Source organism: Curcuma longa, chromosome 13, assembly GCF_044706935.1.
Source record: "Curcuma longa cultivar G26 ecotype Majalengka, Jawa Barat chromosome 13, ITB_CL_G26_1.1, whole genome shotgun sequence".
In the NCBI taxonomy this organism is placed as follows: Eukaryota; Viridiplantae; Streptophyta; class Magnoliopsida; order Zingiberales; family Zingiberaceae; genus Curcuma; species Curcuma longa.
This window is the reverse complement of record NC_133873.1, coordinates 8608857-8620744: the sequence shown is the minus strand read 5'-3', so window position 1 is coordinate 8620744 and position 11888 is coordinate 8608857. Positions and strand designations below refer to the sequence as shown.

General features: G+C 34.6%; 1 protein-coding gene across 1 annotated transcript; it reads left to right on the top strand.

Annotated features, from left to right (window-relative positions):
- Positions 1-247: 247 nt before the first annotated feature.
- LOC141843995 (uncharacterized) lies at positions 248-4254 on the top strand. Its single transcript, XM_074731993.1, has 3 exons — positions 248-568; positions 2104-2601; positions 4123-4254. The coding sequence occupies exons 1-3, from the start codon at positions 248-250 to the stop codon at positions 4252-4254; spliced, it is 951 nt and encodes a 316-aa protein (XP_074588094.1).
- Positions 4255-11888: the final 7634 nt, after the last annotated feature.

The window sequence follows — 11888 nt, the reverse complement described above, 5'->3', positions numbered from 1 at the left end:
GGATAGATCCATCAAACAGATCAATCCCCATTCCATTGAAACTCGATCATCATCCTCAACCTCCAAACAACACGACAAACCCTAACATAACCACAAATCCTATTAACCAGATCAATAAAATACTAACTCTACCGAAAACCCAACAACAAATCAAAATCCATCACAATAACAAAAACCTAATCAACTTCGAAACAACTCACCTCATAACCAAGCAACAAACGAAGCAACTTCGGATCGGTGGCGCAGGATGGGACCAGTGGCGAGATGGGCCACGATGTTGAGAGAGACCAAGGATTGCAGACCGGACATCATGGTGTCGATCTTGGACTGCTCAGTTGAGTCTCGGACCTTAAAGAGGACCATGTGCTCGACGATGGAGTCGACAACCATGCCAACGACATTGATGGAGGAGAAGAAGGATGGCGGATGCACGTGCTCTGGAGAAATCACGATCGGGGAAGACAAATCACAGCCATGGTTCCCTGTTTCTTGCGCTCATGACCAGGGGCGATTCTTTCACCGGAGGACGCTCATGCGAGGGAGGAAAATAGCTGCTCTTGAAGAGGAAGTCAGTCGTCGCTCAAGGAGAAGGAAGAAGAAGGCTTTGTAGAAATCACGATTTTGTCATTATAAAGAAGCTACAGTGGCGATTAGGGTTAGCTGCATGAACCGGCATAAGAAAACCGATTTGGGCTGAACCGACCTTAGGAAATGAACCAAACTGGGATCGGGCGTAACTATAGTGAACCAATAATTGTAGCGAATCGGGTTCAAACTTGGTTCAATAATCAAACGCCCTCCGATTTAACCCAAACTAGTTTTATTAAATTTGTCTTCCCAAGATGAAGCTTCTCATCTCTTCCGTTTTGCAAAAACTTCTTCCATTATGAACCAAAAATTTTAGTTAAAAATTGAATCATTTGGTTCACTAACCAAACGACCTCTAATTTGAACGAAATCAGTTTTGTTCATTTCGTCTTTGCAAGAAGAGTTTCATTCTCCCCCACTAACAAAATTTCTCATATCTCAGATCCAAAATAATGAAAATACACTAAAAATATAATTTTAAATAAAAAAGAGGATAAAAGCACTGAGATATAACCCTCAAATGACATGTTCAAAATTCGTTTATCAGTGTCATGTTAGGGCCCACCTGCACGACTATCCACTTCCAGAATTAATCAAATCCTAGGGCTCACCTGCACTTCTCGGATTTACTTGGTAGTTGGTTTGTGGGGTTGGACTATCCACTTCTAGAATTAATCGGATCCTAGGACCCACTTGCACTTCTCGGATTTACTTGATAATCAGTCTGTGGGCTCGGAGTATCCACTTCCAGAATTAGTTGGATCGTAAAAGTTGGATATTGGATTATATATATATATATATATATATATATATATATATATGATTTTGATATCCTACGCGCCTTATAATGTGTGATTCGTCTGTGATAGAAGATTTGGGGTGCCTGGAAGTGTTTCAGACACTTAAAATAGTAATAGTATCATTTTAAAAATTTTTTATTATTTTTTTGGACTTACGGTTAAACCATTTAAAATTTTCCCTTTAGAGTTTATAGGTTGAGTTATAGTATTAAATAAAAAAATTTTCAAAATGAAAAAAATTTAAATCCTCACGGGGTGTACCGAATAAGAAGTATGAGATAACAATATGACACATTCAATGATCAACTAATTTTTTTTTATTTTAAAAATTTTTTATGTTTAATGTTATAATTCAATCTCTAAATTCTAAAGGGAAAATATTAAATAATTTAATCGTAAATAAAAAAATTAAAAAAATAACATTGTTACTATTTGAAGTGTTCGAAATATAAATTTTTGAACTACATATTATAAGACGCATGTAATATCAAAACTCATATAATCTCTTTCTCTATATATAAAATATTGGCTTTTCCCTTTTACTTAAATATAGATTAAAATATCTCTACTGAATTGATTAGGATAGATTTACAACAACAATTAAACAATTAAATACAGATTAATATAGATATATAGTCAAAATCTTAAACATTGAAACTAATTAAATAATGTCGGTCGTATAAATGGAGCGATGTCTTGGTTTGAACTGTAAAAGGTTGTCGGGACAAAAGCTGCGCCTGCGTGTAGACTTAAACAGGCAAACAAATCCCCTTCCATCGACGACGACGACGACGACGACGAACACGAACAATTAGAAGCGATAGAACGACAAAAAAAGGAAAGAAATTCCACTTCAATCACTATTACTTCTCCTCGGTTTCCTGATTCGCTAATTCATTCTGGGATCGGAGTCTCGCCTTCAGACGTTCCCCGCCCCAACCCCCAAACCCTAGAAGTCCCCGATCATTTCAACGTGGATCCTCCTTCGTCAACGGACGCTATTGAGAAGGGGCCGGAGAAGGCGCGCTCCGGTCTGGGCTCCAGCTTCCGCTACCTCAGCGGGGTCGCCGGCGGCTGGTGGGACAAGTGGATGGTAATGGGTGCCGCCGGCTCCAAGCTCGAGAAGGCCCTCGGCGATCAGTTCCCAGAAGGCGAGCGCTACTTCGGCCTCGAGAACTTTGGCAACACCTGCTATTGCAACAGCGTCTTGCAGGTTAGCGTCCCCTCTTCTTTCTTACCTGGACACAATAGCTTTATCTGGATCTATTTGGAACAGGAGCAAGGTTTACTATTTGATTCTATGTACACCAAATAGTTGCGATGCATGGTCGGACTTAGACTAGAGCCGAAGTAACTGACTAGTACGTGTTAGTTGAAGAAATGTCATTGCCTTTGTTGTGTTTGTTTCGGTTGACATATCTGCCTTACTTGAAATTTGTCGGGGTGGATTAATTAGACACAGATGAACCGGATACCTGATTCAAACAACTAATCTAACCGTCTACTGAGACAAAGACAGACAATTGGCATGACCAATAACAGTCATGGGAAATGGCTAAATATGCTAGACTTACAGTATACATACATTTTGCTGCTATCTAGTGGGGATTGTGTGTTTGTTAAGTTGTCAGTCTATGTTAGGATCTACTATAATGTAAAGTCCGCTAACTTCTCCAACTACCTTGGACCTTTGACAAGGATGTTGGCTAAAGGTGATAGGGTTTAGAGGAATTTGATCAACTTGAAATTGGTTTAGTTCGTGAACTACTTGGAATTTAGTTGGGGTTAGTAGAAAGTCAAGTGGGGTTCAATCATACTGCTGGAGTTTGGTCAATGTTGGTTGAGTTAGGTTGAAAGGTTAGCAATTTGCCTGAGGTGGTCATGTGTTGGATTGGGTTTGGCTATTGGTTGAGGTGGAGTTTCATTGTAGGGCATGGAGAAGTGATTTTTAGGGTTAAATTGGGTAACGTGGAGAGGGTTTTAGGTGACTGTTTGCCAAATTTGGAGTGTTTGAAGTGGGTACTACATGTTTGAAGTGGCAAGGGGTTTTTGATTAACACTATGGAATAATGTAGTAGGTCCTCAAATACTTTGAAGGAAATCCCCATTTCATGTGGCCTTGACCCCACCTTTAAGTGAGTGTTTGCCAAATTTAGAGTTTCCTTAGTCATCTTGGTGGATGCTATGGTGCAATTTGTACCCCAAGTGGTTGGGTTCAACTAAGATGTTCTGATGTGGTAAAAGGTTTAATTTAGGTTTGTAACGTAGTCAGGATTTTAAAACATATTTAATATATTTTTTAAAGTTTAAGTTGTTCGATTTATTAAATTTTTGTAGTTTATTATATTTTTTGAAAATAATGAGAGTATTTTTTAAAGGTTGTTTAGTTTTTAGAAAAAGTCAATTAGAGTTTTATTATGATAATTGGAGTTTTATTAGGATAAATAGATCATTTTGGTTCTTAATATGCAAGCAATAAAATCTCAGTATGCTACCTAAAACTCATATACTTTTCTTTTCTATTTTAGTATTATTTTAGTGATAGGCTGCTTAGGTCCCTTGGTACTCGCCTGCCCGTCTACTACATAGGGGCAAGGTTGTGGGGTCGACTGCCTACTACCTAAAACTATCTTTTAATATCAGAACAACATTAAATGTTTCTCTAACTTCTGTCGTTGGTAGACAATGACAAATTTTATTTGCAGGTGATAATGATGATTTTTGTTATGCACAGGCTCTTTATTTTTGCATTCCCTTTCGAGAACATCTATTAAATTATTATACAAATAACAAGAATAATGGAGATGCTGAGGAGAATCTTTTAACATGTTTGGCCGAACTATTTACTCAGGTAAATTGCCCTTGACCAACTTAATGAGATTATGTACACCAATAGTATTTTGGTGATGTATTTTTTATTTTTTGTATAATTTTTTTGTACTGTACTGTATGGTTTTTGTCCTTTAATCACATGGGAATCATGTCCTCAAGTTATTCTACGTTTGCTTGCTGAGTCAATATTGAATATATGATCTATTGCTTCATGTAATTTTACTTGTATCGAGTGGAATTGAGCAACATGGATGAGACATACAATTGTGACAATATGTCAATATCAATACAAGGGTCACAAGAGTGATATACAATATTGTTGCTTGTGCTGCTTGATACTACACAATATGAGCAATACATAGTCTGATATGGACGATATGGAGCTTGATGAGTGAATGAAACTAGATAAGAATGATGCAAATATATGTGATGCCTATATAGTACAAAAATCTAGAAAACCATCATATGATTATTGTTTTAAAAAGAAACTTAGGCCACTAGGTGGATTATAGAGGTGGTGTATCTGATTGTATACCAACCACATATGATAGATGCAGTATCTATATGTAGTTAATCCTATTGGTTCATTTAAATTGATTTAAACTAATTCAAATTGCCTTAAAAACTCGTAAGTTATAGGTGTTATTTTAGACACATTTTGCAAATAATAAGCATATAGATGCCAATATAATTTTTTTTATCATTGTAATATTGATTGCGTATGCCCCTCGCATCCTGCATATGCATTATTTAGTGAGGTAGCAGCTACATAGTACTTGCATATACTTTTTAGAACCTGACATATAATCAGAACATTGTGCGTGGTAAATGTAGAATAAAATTACAAGTAAAACCAATATTATATTCACTATTTAATCTTCCCAATAATTATGTACATAAAAAATAATGTATACTAAGTTTGAGAAATTATGATAAATATGAATGATGTGTGTGCTGTAATAATTAGTTTATTACATGTTTTTATTTCCGCTGTGTGTTATGATATGCTTGAAAACGCGCATCGCACCCGGCCGATCCCAACATCATATACCTGTTGTATCCTATATGTATGTGTTGTGAGTGTTATAATAATTAATTTTTAATTATTTATTTTCTTCCGCTATGCACGTTTATGAAATGTATAAACATGCACAACGCACCGGGACGATCCCAACAGTGTCTACAAAAGAATTAGTGGGAGCACATCACATTTCTCATCTTGTGTGTAGACGACATATTTCTTATTGGAAATGATGTCCTTGTCCTATAGTGTGTAAAGACTTGGCTTGAAAATATTTCTCAATGAAAGACTTAGGTGAAGCAGCCTATATTTTAGATATTAATATCTATAGAGATAGATCTAAGAAATTGCTTGGCCTGAATCCGAGTACATATATAGACAAAGTGCTTAATCATTTTTTCATGCAGAATTCTAAGAGAGAATTCTTGTTGATGTCATATGGTGTGAGCCTTTCTAAGGCTCAATTCCCCTCTACTAAAGAGGAGAGGGATCACATAGATAAGATTCCTTATGCATCTGCTATTAGATCTATCATGTATGTAATACTATGTACTCGTCCTGATGTCTTATATGCATTAAGCATGACGAACAGATACTAGTTAGATCCGGATGAAAATTACTAGGCAACAGTCAAGAATATTCTTAAGTACTTGAAAAGAACTCAAGATTATTTCTTAATATATGTAGATGATGAGGAGTTCATTGTAAAGGGTTATAACGAGGTTAGCTTTCAAACTGAGAAGAATGATTCTAGATCACACTCAGGATATATGTTTTGCTTAAATGGTAGTGCTGTGAGCTAGAAGAGTTTAATGCAAGATACAGTTACTAATTCTACTATAGATTCTAAGTACATTGTTACTTCTAATGCAGCAAAAGAGAATGTTTGGATCAGAAAGTTCTTTATAGAACTTGGTATAGTCCCTAGCATAGCTAATCCAATAGATATCTATTGTGATAATAACGGGGCTATTGTATAGGCTAAAGGACCTAGGTATCATCAATGATCCAAACACATATTTCGACGGTTCCATCTCATTCGAGAGATTATCGATAGAGGAGATGTAAAGATATGCATGATATCGATAGATGACAATATTAATGACCCACTGACTAGGGCTTTAGCACAGAAAAAGTATGATGGTCACACTAGGTCACTAGGTATTAGATAATTTAGTGTATGACTCTAGTGTTAATGGGAGATTATTAGTGTTATCCCTAAGAGCAATTATGAGATGATTTATTTGGAACTTTTGTATCATATTTTACTAAAAGATAATATTTTATATTTATTATAATTATTTTTATTTATGTGCAAAGTTGAATTAAATATAATAATACCCTAAAGTAGTAGATTCTGTTTTATAACATATTAATTATTTGAATTAATTATGAGAGAGTATAGAGAACACTACTCTCAATTATCCTCGATCAAGTATTAACATACAAGGGTAATATTAATGTATTAAGACTAGCATATAGGTTAACTTATGACATAATTTTACAAGTCAGGGATATAACATATCAAGTTAACACATGAGTGTATATTAGAGAATATGTATTAAATTAATCCGCCATAAAAATGTTCATGGATGTTATATGAGTGTCATAAATATTTTCATAGTGATTATTAGTATAAATACTCTTATGACTTGAAGTTACTATAGTTTTCTATATAACGAGTGTGTACTACAGTATCGACAAACGTCATATGTAACAAGGTTGATTATAAAGTCGTTCACTAGGTATGTAATATGTTATGTGGAGGGATGTGAGTGATATAGATAGAATTTATCTCTTCTATATAACAGAAGTGAGGTCTGTGAGCATCTTGATTAAGTAGGACTACTAAAATACATGGTCATGCTCAAGTAAATCAATATGAGATATTGAGCTTATTTGGTTAAGTTAGTCTACTTAAAGATTAAGAAACACATAAATTGATGAAAGGATAACACTATCTATGCCTCATAAATCAATCTAGATATCGTGGACAAAAGGGCTAAGTTAAACAAAATAGTCATAGATAGATTATGTCGAATCTATGATTTTCTCGTCACTTGATTAGCCATGATACATTGCTAGATGCTACTTATTGCTTGTGTCTTTAAAATGAGATTTTAGAGTTACTTCCAACATTACGAGAACCTATTGGATCACACACAAAGAGCGCATCGATTTTGGAGTTTGGTGGTCCTTCGTTTGAGAGGAGAATTATTGGGATTATAATCGAAGTCCCACATTGAAAATTTAGAGTTTGGTTTCATTTAGTATGACTAAAATAAAATGGACCTAAGTTTAAGTCTGAAATTGGATTAATGGATTAATCTAATTTAATCTTAAATATATTGGATTAATAGGTTAATCTAAAATGAGTTTAGTGGGTCAAATAAGCTCAAACCAAATAAAGACCATCGTTTTATATTCACATTTGTATTTTCATTTGCATATTGGATATGCATGAAAATAAAATAAAAGGAAAAATGTCTTATTAGATGAGATAGCAATTTTTGAACATGATCTTATCTAATAAGATCATGCCAACTTTAAAAGTTAGTGTTTGATTGCCTTTTTATATAGTAGATAGCACTACGATGTGGATTATAGAAAATTCTCCAATTATGCTCGTGAGATGACCAATGGCGGATGTGCTCCTGTGGATATCATAGAGGAGCGAACATATTGATCGCGCTCAGATCGACTTCATCCTCCAAATTCACAAAGGTTCGTGCATCAAGAGGTAACTTTCTATACAACAATGAATAATTAGAATTTGCATGAATCCTCGATGGGTTCTTTTCCCACTATATTTTTATGTTTAATTTCGCAATAGAACCCAACAAACCTAACTTAAGAATATTATCAAACATCAAAAAGGAAGAAATTATTTATGTAATTAGCATTCAGGTTTTTGATGTTTGACAATATATTTGTGTCTGATCAAGTTTGACCAAGGGTTGATCCAAATAGGACTTGATGTTTGAAAGTGAGCTAAGTCTAATCAGGTTAAGGTTGACTAGTTGACTAGAAAATGTAAAGTCTAGTCAGGTCAAACGTTGATCGGATGACTAGCAAAGAAAAGTCCAATCAGGTCAAGGGTGACCAGATCCTTGGCAAGGATGAGAAGTTTACCAAGTGATTAAAAAGTTCAAGTAGATCAAGGCTGACTAAATGTTTGGTAAAGAAAAATCCTAGAGGAATGAACCCTAGGTGGTGAGAAGTCTTGGAGGAACTCTAAGCATGAAGCCTACTAGGTTAGGTAGACTTACAAGAGTACGACTTGATCCTAAGGGAGTGAACTTTAGGTAGTGAAAGTCTTGGAGGAGAACTCTAAGCGAGAGGTAAGTCTAGTAGATTAGGTAGACTTATAGAATTAGGCCACATTGCTTGTTTGTATTTGTATGTATATCTTGTAGGAACCTTGAACTAGAAGCAAGACTAAGGAAGCAAAATCAGACGAAATCAGACTTAGTTCGTAGTGAATTAGACTTGACTCGGGTCAAACCAAACCCAAGTTGATTCGGTAGACCGATCCTAAGGATCGGTAGATCGATTGGGTTCGATTGATCGACGAGTTTGGATTCAAACTTAGATCGATGATGTGGCACTTAGTTCAGTAGACCAATCTTGTAGATTGGTAGACCGATAAACTTAATAACGACTAGATCATAGATCATGATGAACTTGGTCTTTTGGATCAAGTTTTATCTGGGTTTTGATATACCGATAACGCTTATCAGTAAATCAAAAAAGCTCTATAAATATAACCTTAGACAGACGTTCAGAATATCCAATCTTGATACTACTCATCCTCTATGCTCGAAGGAAAAGATCTCGAAGCTTTACTTGTACGACCGAGGAAGTTCCAAGAGGGGTGTATTGCGTTCAGGACTTTCGGATCAACTCGGCAAAAGTTTGTTTGTATTTAATTTACAAGTCATGTTTTATCTTATATTTTTTGTTCTTGTAAATTGTAAGAGATGTCTCCACCTCCGAAAAAGTTTTGAAAAAGAAATAAAACTAGTAGATGAGCATTTGCCATATATAGGCCTTGGACTAGCAACCCTAGGAGGTTGTTAACCAAGTAAATGTCATGTATTGTCCTCTATTCTTCCTTTGTATATTACCGCTACTACTAACTCTGTAGAAGGAAAGAACGAACAATGAAGTTACAAAAAGCGAATGATCTATATTCACCCCCTCTGTCGATCCCACCGATGCTACATGAAATATACTAACTCGATTGTAAACTTTATCTACGTCGATAATGATTCAGTAGACTCCGATCACCTGGACTTCCTCCGGACACCTAGCGCTGCATGATTAAATGTCTATCTTGACCGTCTTCTCTAGATTGCTGGATCATGCCTACTCCAGTTGCCTAGAAGTTGCTCTAGTCGCTCGGGTATCGAGGTCGCCTGCACCTCATTCCGATCTTCTAAAAGTTCTTGACTCGACCAGCAAGAACTTATCTCTAGCCGGTCGCTCGGATTCCATCCGGTCGCCTAAAACCACAAAGTATCTTTCTGTGATGTAGAGTTAGCGCACAAAGAGTATTAACATAAGTTGAGGGTTTCAAACAACACTCGTTGCTCAAAACTCAACTTACCTTGTTTGGTACCTCCAAAACTTTACCTTTATCAAGTGTTTAGCTCCCAACTGACACATCTAGGCTTCCACTGCCAAGTCCTTAGCTACCAATTGATCCTCTTGGACTTCCACTACCAAGTTCTCAGCTCTCAGTTGATCCTCTTGAACTTCCATCATCTAGTTTCTAACTAAATCTTCCACTGCTTAGTTCCCAACTAGGTATTACCGTTGCCTAGTTTCAAACTAGCTCTTATCATTGCCTAGTTACCATCTAGGTCTTATCGTTGTCTAGTTCCCAACCAAAACTTGCATCCTGTCAAGTTACCTGCACTTACATACTTGATAACCTTATTAGATCATAAACGAATCTAACTTTAAACTTACCATACATCAAAGATAGATTCAATGAGCTCCCAGCACTGACACTGTGTGATCAATCTATTGATGTGATTCATAAGTCGACTGATGTCACTATTAAAGGAAACAAAATGCTTGGAACTTGACTGATCATCATCAGTCGATTGAGGGAGACTATGAGTCAACTAATGATATTGTTACAGAGAACAAAAAGTTTCTGAGTTGATTCTAAAACTCAACTATTGAGCAACAGTCGACTAATAGGGTATAGTAGTCAACCGTTATAGTCAATGTTGAGCTAGAATAGCTATTCTATATGTGCGACATTCAAATTTTTGAAAAATAATCGATTGATAGTGATAAATAATCCGACCTCATCCCATTTATATTGTGGTCAATGTTGAGTTGTTATGGTCAATGTTGAGCTAGAATGACATTTTTTTACCGATAGAATAGTTAAAAAAAAACTTCTTTTTCATTTATTATCAAAACAGTATCAATTTTCATTTGTTATCAAAATAACATCCCATCCTACCTCAGTCCATTTATATTTTTAAAATATTTTTATTTTTGATATTATTATAGTTGTTACAAAATCATAATTACTATATAGTTGTAGCAACTAAATGACATTGTAACTCCTATAGGATCATATAACTACTATAATATAATATTAATCAAAAATAAAATATTTATCTTGTAGTAGCTACAAATAGTAGTTGTTATTCATAGTTGCTACAATATAATATTAATTAATATTATTAATATAGTAGTTATGAATTATAATTGGTACAATATAATATTATCAGTGTTGATTAGAGTTGAAGTGTTTATATTATAGTAGTTATAAATTCATAACGGTTATAATAGTGTCAAATAAAGATATTTTTTAAAATAAAAATGAGTTGAAATGGGATGAGATGATATTTTAATGATAAATTAAAAAGGAACGTTCAATTGATAATTTCAATAAAAATGGCCGCTCTTTTTATTTTTGTCCAAATCTAAAAGTTAACAAAGATAAATAATATAAAATATTTTAAAATCATGTGATACATTTTTTTCTCTCTTCACAATCTACAGGAGCTGTTCCTCTTTTTCTAGAATCCAAAGATAAATCTAAGTGCTTCATATAGTTTAAATAGAATTAGTATGGTATTTTTTCAGTGAAAAATATATGTATTATTAACATTTTAAATTAATACTTACAATTATAATTATTAAAAATATTTAATATTAAATTAGTTTAGTTGACTAATTGATAAAACAAACACTTAATGCTCTTTTTATGATAAAGGATAAAATCTAAAATCTAAAATCTAAAAATAATCTTTACTATATAATTAACATAACACTACAAGAATACCTCAAATTAGCGACGAAATTTTTTTCCGTCACTAGAATTAGCGACGGACCTTAAAATTACGTCACTAATGGTGAAATCTACGACGGATGTTTAATTCTGTCGCTAATTAGCAACAGATAATTTAATTCCGTTGCTAATGTTAGCGACGGAATTAAAATCCGTTGCTAACTCCGTCATTAAATTATGGGATGGAATTTTTTAGCGGCAATACGATCGTAATGTTAGCTCCCTAATCTACTGACGGAATAGCGACGACGTTTTAGTTCTGTCGCTATGTAGAGACGGACTAGAGTCGAAATTTAAAGTCCGTAGCTAATCAGCGATAGAATTTAAA

Excerpts from the sequence above, each read along its gene's own strand:
- LOC141843995 (XM_074731993.1), top strand. The coding sequence starts at position 248 with ATGGGACCAGTGGCGAGATGGGCCACGATGTTGAGAGAGACCAAGGAT. Across the intron at positions 569-2,103 it reads TAGCTGCTCTTGAAGAGGAA|GTTGTCGGGACAAAAGCTGC; the intron begins GTCAGTCGTCGC and ends GAACTGTAAAAG. Across the intron at positions 2,602-4,122 it reads ATTGCAACAGCGTCTTGCAG|GCTCTTTATTTTTGCATTCC; the intron begins GTTAGCGTCCCC and ends TGTTATGCACAG.